Genomic DNA, 12,372 nt, shown 5'->3' on the forward strand with positions numbered 1-12,372 from the left:
ACCTAAAATACTGTGGGATCAACATGTAATAGTTTCTCATTCTAATATGAATCGTTTCCAATAACCTAAGCCTGGAATATTCAATTACTTAACTTAAACAAAATTAATCAACTACTCAATATTATATAATCTTCATTAGTTTGACTAGTGCCATGGAAATATTTTAATGGGCGTTATGAGGCTGTGGATCCCTTAGTTGAAATATTTAAGTGATTTCTGGCATAGGTATATTATGTATGGTGTTAAAGATGTCCATTTGATGATTAAACTGAACTTGATTTTACTGTATGATTTTCACAGTAATTCCATCAAGTGTGGGCTATATTTAATGAAAAATAACCAAGAAGAAAGCCTCTTTCTTATTCATTGATAAATCTTGCATGTTGAACAAAACGATACTTCAAATGTAATATTTCTATCACAAAGGGAGAATAACCAATTCTATATTTAATTGAGATGCAAATGGTCCTTCATATTTCCTTCCATGGAACTTATTGTATTATTGAAAGATTTTTTGCTGCATTGAGAGTGATCCTGTTCATTAGGGGATTCCATCAAACTTTGATAAATTCATTGTAGAATTTTCATCACTAATATTATTAATTGAAAGACCTTAGGGTGTTATTGAGAATAATAGTAAAGATATTCCACCCTAGAATTCACAAAGAAAGGTAGTTTATAGGAATTATTTTGCAGAGTAACCCAAATGACCATTGCTTGGTGTTATTTAAATGCCATATTTTTTCTAAGCTCTTATTTCTTCATGCTTACGATGTGTGCTTATCATTTCTCAAAACTCTTCTTTCTATTAAAAACTTCAAGTCACCATTAAGCAAATCCTTAATGAATTTTCACCCATATTCTCCATAACCCCTTGCTATAATATTTACATTTTTTCTAAGCTATGAAAAGTCCATGAGAAGGACGAGCATTTTTACCCCTTTATTTGATTTCCTGATATCTCAACAATGAGATTTATGCAAATTAAATGGTTTTCTGTGGGTGGAAAAATCAGTTTTTGCACTAAAAGCTATCTGGGAATATTTTTGGCTACCTCTGTGCTTTAATTAACTTAATTCCAATTAAAGTTTAGGTGTATGTTTCTTTCAGGATGTCAAGACATCGAGTGCCTTGAAAAAGTCCTGTAGATATCGTAGTAGATCACTGTCAGCATCCTCTACTGATTCATACAGCTCAGGTAAAGTTATTACTTCTCTTCAGTTGTCTTATTGTTAGTTTAGCCTTGTCAATCAGTTTTATCATTTTGTCAATGGTTAAATTGATTCAAATTAATGAAGTTTTAATTAATGTAAATCTATTGAATATGTGAAACCTTTCTGTCATAGTTAATTTTTAATTTCGACTTATGTTGGAATTCATGAGTTAAATGATTTTTTGTAATACATGCGATTGATAACTACATATTTTGGCCTTTCGGTATTTAGAACTAATATCCATAGCTGATTGGAATGGCGGAATCTGATTTTATGGGAGTTATTCTCATTAAAAAACATGTTATTTTGTTTTTTTAAATATTTTAATTAATTACATATAGTTTCTAGGAATTTCCTCCTTGCTAAATAAAATCATTCTTAATTATTGTGATTCCAGTGAAGTATGGCAAAAGTTAAGTAATTTCAACGCTTTAGTGGTTGATGTTCATCCTAGGTGAACAACACAAGCTACATTCAGATTCCATGTCATTAGATTTTTTTCATAACACTGGTTTCATTGGGTCAGGAAGTCACATTGAAATTGCATTAGTTAGTGGAAATTTTTTTTCAGAATGTTCTAGTCTTTTGTGCCATTATTCTATGTAGCATTAAATTTGCAAATGTAGTAAATGTAAATAGAGGAGAAAAGTACTTCAGTAAAGGCTCTGCTAATTTACAGATAACTCCAAATTTAAATTTTTTTTTATGCCTTCACCTTGAGTTTTTTGCTTCCAAGATGGGGTCATTCCATGCGAAATCATTAAATTTTTTCAAAATTTTAAGTGACCCATTTATAAATTTGCTGACATTTAAAAAAAATTAGTATTGCAATGTTGTACTTTTGTAAGTTGCCATAACAGTGAAACAGAGGTGAGGTAATTATTTGCAGCCATTCTCCTATTCTCACATCCACCTCTATGTGAGCCATTTTTTTTACTGTTATTCTATCACTAGTTTTTCAATTTTGAAAATGATGCTAGTGTACTGATGTATACGCTTGTTATATTGAATGCTCTTTCTTTGATAATAGAATTTAATATTTTTGTTGCGAAGAAATAGTTTGTTGATCTTGCTACTTTTAAAAAATTTCTACAAATGTGCTTTATCCAAATCCTGTATTTTAGAATTACACATGAAAATTTTTCTTACTTAGGGAAATTTTACTTTAAGGAAGGACATAAAACATTATAAAATTGTAATTAATCATTCGTTTTCATTGAAAATGGTGTTCAGTGAAAACAAAGGGGAATGTATAGCTGTTAAATGGTTTGGTGTTAGAGAATCGGAATATTTTTGTAAAGCTGTTGAGGTCAACTGTATGCATTTTAATAAAATCTTTGAAATATTACTTTTGGTTTTGTTCAAAATATTTATATAAACAAAGCATTAATTCTCAAATATTGGGTAATGAAAATGAGTCAAGTTCTAAATTATCCATGCACATATATTATGATAATCAATGCTAACTTTTTGTTTTGCCATTTTACTAATGATCCAATGGCTTAAGAGACAACTGCTCACAATTTCATTGTATTGTTTAAAATATTTACCTTCATAATGCATTGAAAAACACACAGTTTTTCTTTAAAAGCAGTTTTGAATTGTTCAACAAATGTTTCAACAAATCCTCAGGAGTTGTCTCTAAGCATTCAGTGTTGCTGGATTATCTTAATATATGGCAAACATTTTTGGTTCTGACTGAACACATCTTGAAAGAGATCTAATTGGTGTTAGCAGGCGAATTAGAACAATCTTCTGAATAAATACTGCCTTTAGGTCCTCTCTCTTGAGATTAATGACCAAGTTCGTCGGCCCTGCTTATATCTCTTTGGTAATATTCTATCTGTTGCTTGCCCTATGTTGATTACTTTTCTCCCTACCTTTTCATTCAATATTATGGTAACCTGCCGTTGGCTCATATCCTCTATGCTGAATATTACTCTATAACTATCACTCAAGTAATCCCTGCTATCCTTCTATCTCACCCCACATAGACCTAAAATGTTTCTATTTCCTCTTTCCATCTCCAGCTTTTTATTCTCCAATTTTCCCATCCTCAACATTGTCCTAACAATCCAAGTTCCCATTCTGACAAATTTGGTCTTCTTCTTCTGCATCTGCCCTGCTGCTGTCGGTTTTCCCTTGAAAGGGTTTCGTGGTATGATATGTATATATATATATATATATATATATATATATATATATATATATATATATATATATATATAAAATTGAATCACTCGTGTGTTATTCCTGTAGGGGCCAGACTGAGACTGAAGTAGTCATTTAAGCCAAACAATAGAAAATTGAACTTTGTGGGAATGTTATTTACCATTATAAGATAAGCGCCTGTAGATTGGTAAAATATATAGGTGAAAAAACCAGTGCTAAGAAACAAGAATCAGTCAGAAAACATATAAAGCCTAATACACAAAAGCTGGTGTGCTGTTTTGTAGAATATAGTAATACCAAGCATCAATTTTGACTTGAGATACATGCAGTAGAATATGTTTAATATGCAAACTATCTTATCTCCTTCATTGAATAACTACTCTCTTCATATCCTCATATTTCTTCATTCCGGGATTTCTCAGTGTTTCTTCCTGTTCACTTTACCTTCCCAAACTGTTTTCAGCTAGCTGTCAATGACTTGAAATATGAGGGATCTGTTTATCTGCCTCTCAGTGTATCAATTCTCTGCTTCTTCTTAATATTTTCAATGATACTCCCTTTTTCTCCTGTTTTTCATGGACATTCTCTGTTAGTTAGGTGATTTGTTGATTTGATGAGGTCAATTCACATTGTCCAAGGCTATTCATATGATTGATATGAATATTTTTTCTCGGCAGTCATCACTCTCTTGGCCTTGGGTCCATAGAGAAATCCACAGATGAGGTGTTGATGAGGTGATTTATTATTTTTTGTGTTAATTTCTGCGCTGTGATTGGGTAATCTTCGTGTAGGAACCCTCTTGACCAATGCCATTCTAATAATTATGTTGCCCCCTCCCTTTTCCATCTCTGGATAGCTTGCTTCCTGGAAGGAAAATAACATCGTTTCCTCTAGATTTCGGTCGGTCAAGTTTATAATTGTGTTATCGTGCCCCAGGCTATTATATTGGTTTCGTTTATATTCGGTGCCATAGGAAATTAAAATTCTTCCATATTAAAATTTTGCATCTTCTCCAGATTACAGTCTTTATTCTATCACTGCTAAAGATGAAATATGAACTGTCAAGTGCAACATGCTACGTTTCCTGTCACTGATCTGCACTCCAGCAGCCTTTACTTTGATTTAATTTAAAATATTTTTCGAAAGAATGTACTGAAGTGAATTGCGGTGACTTCTATGACAGATTTCATTATTTACCAAGTATGATCTTGTCCTTCGGGAGCTAAGCTACGTTTGTATGCATACGTTTTTGTGTCGCCGTCATACCCTGTTTTCATGCCTACGGCAGCGCCGAACGGAACCAGAAGACCTCTGTCTGGCCATGGTGCGACTGCGCTCGGCCGCATCTGAGACAAGTGCGCTGTGTTTTGTTATGGTAGACGAGAAAATGACATTGCGAGTGTGGGATTTCGAGTTGAGATGGGCAACATGCTGCCTTGCCAATCAGCGTCCTGATTGACTGCGCTGTTTACGGCGCCGCAAAACGGATGCATGTAGTTGTAGAAACTATGTGAATATGAGATAGATGTGAAATTTTTTTTCAAAAAATTCTGTCGCCATCTCTGTCTAAAGTTGTCGAAATATTTTCGCAGTAGTTTAAAGTGACCTAATTGAAAAAAAAACAATGTGGTGTTTTGCTCCTTATTATCCTGAAAAGCGGAAAATGGATACATGTAAAATAAACAGTTTGAATTAACTACTTTTGTTCGCTAATTAATTGGAAATAACTTTTTTGCTGTGGTTCTGGTTTTTAAAAATTGCCAATTAATTCGTTTACTTTTTATTCACTTTCTTCATCATTTCCTCCTCTCTTCTTTCCGTTTCTTCCCCTAGCGTGCTCTGTTTGCGAGTGCGCTCGGCCCCATCTATTAAATATGGACATGAACATTTTATAATCATTTGCTCCGCTTTTCACACGTTTATTATTGCATAGGAAATTGATGTAAATTAATATAATCGCAACTTTTAGAATTAAGTTAGAGCCTCAAGCGTACCTGTCATTGGCAGTTCCAAAGTTAAAAGCATTCATAATAATGTTCATTTGTGATTTCGTCATTCAAGGGTTCGGAGGGTGTGGGAGATATAACCTGCGAAGCGTGACCTGCACAAACGCAAATTAATGTGACGTTAAGTATTCTCCTTTCTATGTTGAAGGCCAGTTTTAAGCATCTGCAGATGTTTCTTGTTTTATTAATCTTAAGCGCGTTGTAGAATGTGGGGGGAAAATAGGGGATCTAAATGGTTACATATGAGTAGTATTGTTAGAAATTACGAAATAATATTAATTTCATAGTAAATACAAGGATGAATTCGGATGAAAATGTTTGTTTACATTTTTCTCAGGGACTTGACGACCTTCTCCGAGTTGTCGACGTTACTCAGATCTCTGAATCAGATAATCTAGTAAAATAGTGAAGACTATGTGCTCACCCAAACCTTCAGCTTGATTGGATAACATTTAATTGCTTGGTTGAAGTGGCTCATGCATTTTAAAGCCACTTACATTACCGGCCACTTTGCACAACGGTTGCGACTTAGTTATATGTTAACCTGCGTAGGCCTAAGACAGTCCAGGCCCTATTCGGTGGGATACCATTTAAAGTTGCCCCACACGTATTTTCTTGCAAGTTTGGCACGGGAGTCTATAGATTGACATTGACTAAGAACGAGAACTCTAGTCGTTCGTCGCAACTACCTCGAGGGGTGCGCGGGAGCGTAAATTCTTGCAACCTTGGTCGGCTGTATCTTACTTCGACTTGTGCCAATTACGTCCGCCACTTAGAACATGCATAACGTTGATGAGCATTTCCCGTCGTTTCCTTCCGCGTGGTATGAACGTCTCTTGCTCAACTTGTGCTCGAGACTAGATCGCTTCGAGTAGAGAGTACCATCCCACGATTCTTAGTTACTGCGAATGTTTTGAAGCTCTCGCCAGCAATTGCCAGTTGGTGTAGTGGCGTGATGCGAATCTATCTTATTTTCACGATTGAATTCGCTCGAAAGAGGATATTGGATACCATGACGGAATCCGCCAGTGTTGATTCAGCATATCCTCCACCTAAGTAGGGCATATGCACTGGAAGTGCTTCACGACGGTATGCTTTGAGTCGTAGGATTTGGTGAGTTCTCCCCCGATCGGTGAAACATTTCTCTGTGATATCAATTGATCGTTCAGGGTATTATGTGTTTGGTTGTACGAGGGCGGTTCAATAAGTGCGCGTGTTAGAAATGAAGAAACCATTTTTTCAAAAAAATTTTTTTTATTTTTCAACATAGTCCCATTTTAGAAAGATACACTTCTCCCAACGTTCCGGCCATTTTTTTAACCCCTTCAAAAAGTAGGATTTGTCGAACTCTCCAAAATACGCCTCTGTCTTGGCGATAACTTCATCGTTTGAGCTAGTGTTTTTTCCCGCGAGCCATTTCTTCATGTAGGGAATAAGAAAAAGTCGCAGGGAACCAGATCGGGTGAATACGGGGGGTGCGGCAGCAACTCATAACGTAGTTCATGCAGTTTGGCGGCGACAACTCCGGATGAATGTGCTGGTGCGTTATCGTGGTGAAACAGCACCTTCCTTTCGCCAAATGCGGCCGTGTCTCCTTCAATTTTTTTTCAAAGCGGTCCTGTAGTATTTCCCAGTGATCGTTCTTCCTTTTTCTAAAAAATCCATGAGGATGACGCCATTTTCATCCCAAAAAACCGTCGCCATGACCTTTCCGGCCAATCGGACCATCTTCGCCTTCTTTGGAGCAGATCCACCGGGAGAAATCCATTGTTTTGATTATTGCTTAGTTTCTGGTGTGTAATGATGAATCCAGGTTTTATCAACTGTGATAAACTCGACGCAAAAACACCTTTGGATCTCGCTCAAATAGCTACAAACACTGCTTTGAAGTTGACAGCCGGATCAGCTTGTTGTCCACCGTGAGCAATCGCGGCACCCATCGGGCCGACAATTTTTTCATCGCCAACTTATCATGTAAAATATTAATTGCCGTTGCGGTCGACACACCCACGGCCTCTGCTACATCGCGCACTTTCGTTCGTCAATCAGCGAGAATCATAGCGTGGACTTTTTGAATGATTTCCTCGGTAACCACGTCTGCCGGGCGTCCTGGTCACTCCTCATCAAAAACGGATGTTCGCCCACGTTTAAATTCGTTGAACCAATATCTAACTGTGGTCATAGATGGCGAAGTGTCCCCATAAACAGCATCCAACTTTGCTTTTATCTCCTCGCATTTCTTCCCATCCAAAAACAAAAAGCGAATTACCGAACGATACTGCTCTTTTTCCATCGAAAATCACGAAACACGTCTTACTGGAATGGCTGCCAAATGCAAACTAACCTTTAAATCAGTCTGAAATTTGTTTCACCGTCGTTTGATAGAAGGCAGCACACGATGATAACATAAACTTCCCTCAGGAACGCCCTTCGTCAAACACGGGTACTTAGTGAACCGCCCTCGTATATTCCAAAGAAACTTTCAACACATGCAAACCTTTTGTGCGTTATTGCTTTCGCCCGTGTGCCCCATGGTTTGTCCCGTCGATGATGCATGATTTCATATTTTCATGTTTAATGTACGGTACCTTGCGTGATTAGCTTTCTTGAGTATTAAGTGGGCGCACGTCGCATTAGGATCTTGGTTATCGGCTTGGGGTTAGAGTCTAATTGGCATTGCGTTGTTTGCGTCACTGGACGCCCTTTCATCTGACCAATGTGAATAATTTCTCTCGACCGGAGAAAGTGCTTGGAGTCCATCCATGAAATTTAATTTAACTTGAAGTATCCCATTTGCTTGGAAGAGTGATCGCGAATTGAGAATATTTCACTATTTTTGTTGAAGAATTAAAATTATACTAATTTTTTTACTTTCAAAATAAGCTTGCCAGCTCACTTAAAATGGCGTTGCTAAATGATGTACGAGTCGTATACTGAATTGATACTTGTGTGATGCCCAATTTTTTACTGTGTAGCACGTAAGTTGTCTTGTTTTTAGTTGACTTGTTTTGAATCCCGCGAATCGATTAAGTGGCATTTAAATGTATTTTCAAAACAAAAGAAATTAAGAATGAAGTCGAAGCTTTCATGAAATCAATGTCGGACAATATTCCAGCCTTGAACGTCCGTTTAATATCTGTGGGTTTTTACGGAAGACCTTGATTTCATGCTCCATCTGAACGATTCGGAGGCTTCATCGAGCACTCTTTTTTGCCCTCTTGGCCGTCCAAAATGTATTGAACCACTCCAAAGTTTTCAATGGCAATTACCCAGTACGTGCATGTGTTTGATCTGTACTGCATGTGTTTTATTGATCACTTTTATTTAGCATTTAAATTATGAATACTGCATCCAATTCTCCATGTCCTCTGCATGCACATTATTAAAAGAAACGCTGATATATTAAATGATTTTTCTCTTAATCAATTTGTAGTTAATGGCAGTAAAGCGCAAAAGCGATAACTGTATCTTAAAAGCCATGACTTGGACCGCTCTGGCTCGTACAGCCTTATGCACAATTCTCAACTTGCAAAACCTTTCTGTTTTTGCGGAACTCCCACTCTGGCTTCACTGAACCCTAGGGTTCTGCGCAGGGCATCGCCACTTCGGTGAATAATGGGTCATAAGCTTATCCAGATACTATTGTTTCATGAGCGACTCCTTTGTGTTGTAATATGCCACATGCTGCGAAATAAAGACTTAAAAAACAAACCCGACGTAACACCATGGGGAAAGCACTGCTGCCAAGAGTGATCGAGAAACTCTTCGAAGGGCTCACTGCAGCATTTTCAGGGATGTTCACACTTAAGGGCTAGAAATACGCGCAGAGAATTTTAGAAAATAAATACTTTGGGCGTTCAAGGCGTGCTTGAATTATATAGAATTGCGACAGTATGGCTCATCAGGTCATCTGACCGATGAACTAACCCCCTGCCCGACTTATGTTCGTCAATCCTTCATTTCGAAGGTAGATTGACGGAAGCCCTCCATTCACCCCATTCAATCCTGGTTCTGTTTCACGAAGGCAGCCCCATCATCTTTCATTTTCCGTGCGAGAATTTATCAACTTCTGTGCTTCCCTTCTGGACTTTCTTTTTTCCTTTTGTGCGTATTCCTAAAAATGCATTGTCTTTAGCCAAGTCACAGCCTTGCCTCATTTAGGTAACTATACATGGCCTTGAGGCCACTCGACTCTCCTTCTATTCCCTCGATCTCTCTTGTACATCGATAAAATTCTTTGCAAGTCACCGGGAAGGTGCGTGGTAGGGGGTATATCCACACCAGGAATGCACAGCACACGAGTAGTCAAAAGTCACCCACCTATGCATGAGCATCACTCCGGGCCAAAAAATGTAACTTGCCAGGAACTAGTAAACACTTATCAGAAACAAGAAACGTCCACATTGTACCGCCACCATTTCTAGTAAAGTCATGCAACGAGAGGCGGAAAACTTTTGTGACCATGCCTTCTTTAAACGTCAGGTTTCTCTACCTCTCAAGCACCTATTCACCTCCGGACTGTCCAGCTATTCAGTCTCGACGATCCTCTTCTACTGAATTTTATTACGCTCCCGTGTCAAGTGAAATGTTCCAGTCCTTGTCTCCTCCGTACGCCTCTATTCCTCTAGTTACGCAACTTCTTCCTTCACCTCCTCTCCCCTCTGCTCAATAGGATCTTAGTTTACTTTATGCTAATTTTGGTGTTGTATCCTTGAGTATTTGGTACATTTGAGTTCAGGTGTGTCCGTAGTCCTTCTCGCTTCACTGTTATATCATCAGTGAAACGGGTATCTTAATTGTTGATCCATAATGACCATTAATTTTATTATAAAAATTCCTGTCTGCTCTTCCACGGATTGAGCCTCCATTTTGGTCTGCGTTTCGATGCCTGACTCGGACATCGACTTCAGGGAAACCTTCACCCGGTGGAAGGAAGAATTTCGACGCGCAATACTGCGGGGTAGCCGCATGTCTCAATTCTTTTTACTACTTCTGTTACATTTTCTAAGCACATGTCGATTAGAGTTGGAGACAGTTTGCATGCCTGTCCTATTCCTTTAATTATTTTCGCGCCTGTTTTTCTGAAATATTTGCAGTCGCAATGTGGAGGCTTTCTTCTTGTAGAGGCATCAGATTTTTCAAGGTGGTCGAGCGATTCGAGCGTATTTTTCCACTTCCGAGACCTCCAAATTCACGAATGCCACACACAAGGTCTCTTGGGGTGTATGCTTTTTTTCTAATAGGATCGAAACGTAAACGCAAATATGAATAATATCATTCCGTCACATGGCCTCTTCAACTCTCTTCCAGAGATGGGGACCCCACGGCCCACCAATGTGTCTAAAAATGGTCTTTAGGACGAAAAATAATTTGGTTTCCTTTTATCATATAATCACTTTCCGCTTTGTACCTTCCCGCTCATGAAGCTACCCTTTTTCCGAAAAGATGCCCTACCTCATCAATAGCATGTCGACGTGCGAGTGATTACAGAGAAAATCGACAGTTTTCATTTCCTGTCAGCTTTTTTTGTAATTTCCGCGGGACGAAGTGCGACATAGTAGTAGTATTAGAAAATTATGTTATCTCCTGATTCAAGCACTATCCTTAAGACGTACGCCGTTTTCTAAGGTGTGAAAAAGTGTAAGGGAAGACTTGTGGAATGATAGCTACTTAGCGAAGAGTTCAGTCTGATTCGGTTTCTCCTTCCGAGCCTAATGGCTCTGCGTCATTTCTTATTTGCGTGCTTTTCTGACCGCCATTGCTGTACTTTCATTTCCCGCATACTTCCAGTGTTGATGAACTTTGGTCGGAATCCCACGGTGGCCAACGGGGACTAGGATATCGCTTCGTCCTTTTAAGTCGTTTTGCTATTTTATATTTTCTAATGATTCCCAACAGTGCAAAACGACCTCATCTGTTGGACCAAGTAAGCCCAATTAGTATTAAAAGTGCGGGGCTTTCTGCTCAAACTGCTCGCAGCAAACTGGCGACCGGCGGGGCAGACCCCCCCCTCCCTCATTTCCCGACCGGTTTTACCGCGCTGCCATGGATAGTCGCGTCACAATAAAAGCATGCGCATTACTTTCATAATGGTCCATGTAAAATGCCACGCCAAGAAACAGCCTAATCGAAGTACGTCCACAGGACGTTGATTGCTTCCTTTACAAAGTTAACCCTGACCTAAACACTCACCTAAACACTTCCATTTACAGTTTACAGACTTTAAGAGTTAAAAGGTGGGTTCGTATTGAGGCCCGGGGAGTTGAAATCACGCGACCAATTTTCCGAAAAAAGAATACCCGATCCGTTCCGGGCGCCGTTTCGAATATGTACGTTGCTGGTTTGTCAGTCGCGACCATCCGTGCTATAACGTCTATCTCATTTCCTTAGGAAATACGACGCCAAATCGGGATCTGCCACCCCGCAGTGGGATGCTTATAGTAATTAGAGCACCCATCTGCCGACGGTTGGGTCCAGACCCAATTCCAGTCTCGCCGCTAATGCGTCAGTGTAATCATTCCGCTGGGTCGCCTGCCTACCCTCTGTCGGCTGGATATGCCACCCTCTCCCGGGGGTGGCATGTACAGCCGATGGTCGACTCGTCCCCCAAGCGACCATAGCATGTATTCGTGGTCGCGGGAGATCGATGATGAAATCTCTGCTTCCCAAGTGCGAGGGAAAGTCTCAAGGTTACTTCAATTGTTGACATTGCGGAAATAATGAACCAGCTGACCTTTATTTTCCGACTCGTAAGGTGAGAACTACGTAAAATTTTGTGAGTTCATCGTTCAAATTATTCTTAAGCCCTGTTATTATGCTCGATTTATTTTTTTTGCCCTCAAATCTTTATAATTCATTTTCAACTTTTGGTTTGAAGCACCAGTCTAGCAAAACGCACATTTAACGCGTATACACTTGTAACTAAGCCATTCATCGAGTAATTTCAGGGGTTAAAGTTAGTAATGGATAAGGAAGGGGGA

At 38.9% G+C, this 12,372-nt stretch overlaps 1 protein-coding gene across 5 annotated transcripts in view; it reads left to right on the forward strand.

The window, feature by feature from the left end:
- Positions 1–12,372, forward strand: part of LOC139685756 (adenosylhomocysteinase-like 1) — a 186,070-nt gene that overhangs the window by 26,315 nt on the left and 147,383 nt on the right. For all 5 annotated transcript variants that reach the window (XM_071582825.1, XM_071582829.1, XM_071582830.1 and 2 more), the window contains one exon: positions 1,111–1,198. In XM_071582825.1, coding sequence (XP_071438926.1) covers positions 1,111–1,198 — 88 coding nt within the window. The remainder of the gene's footprint in view (positions 1–1,110; positions 1,199–12,372) is intronic.

Source organism: Hetaerina americana, unplaced genomic scaffold, assembly GCF_022747635.1.
Source record: "Hetaerina americana unplaced genomic scaffold, ioHetAmer1.1.p SCAF_12, whole genome shotgun sequence".
NCBI classification, from domain to species: Eukaryota; Metazoa; Arthropoda; class Insecta; order Odonata; family Calopterygidae; genus Hetaerina; species Hetaerina americana.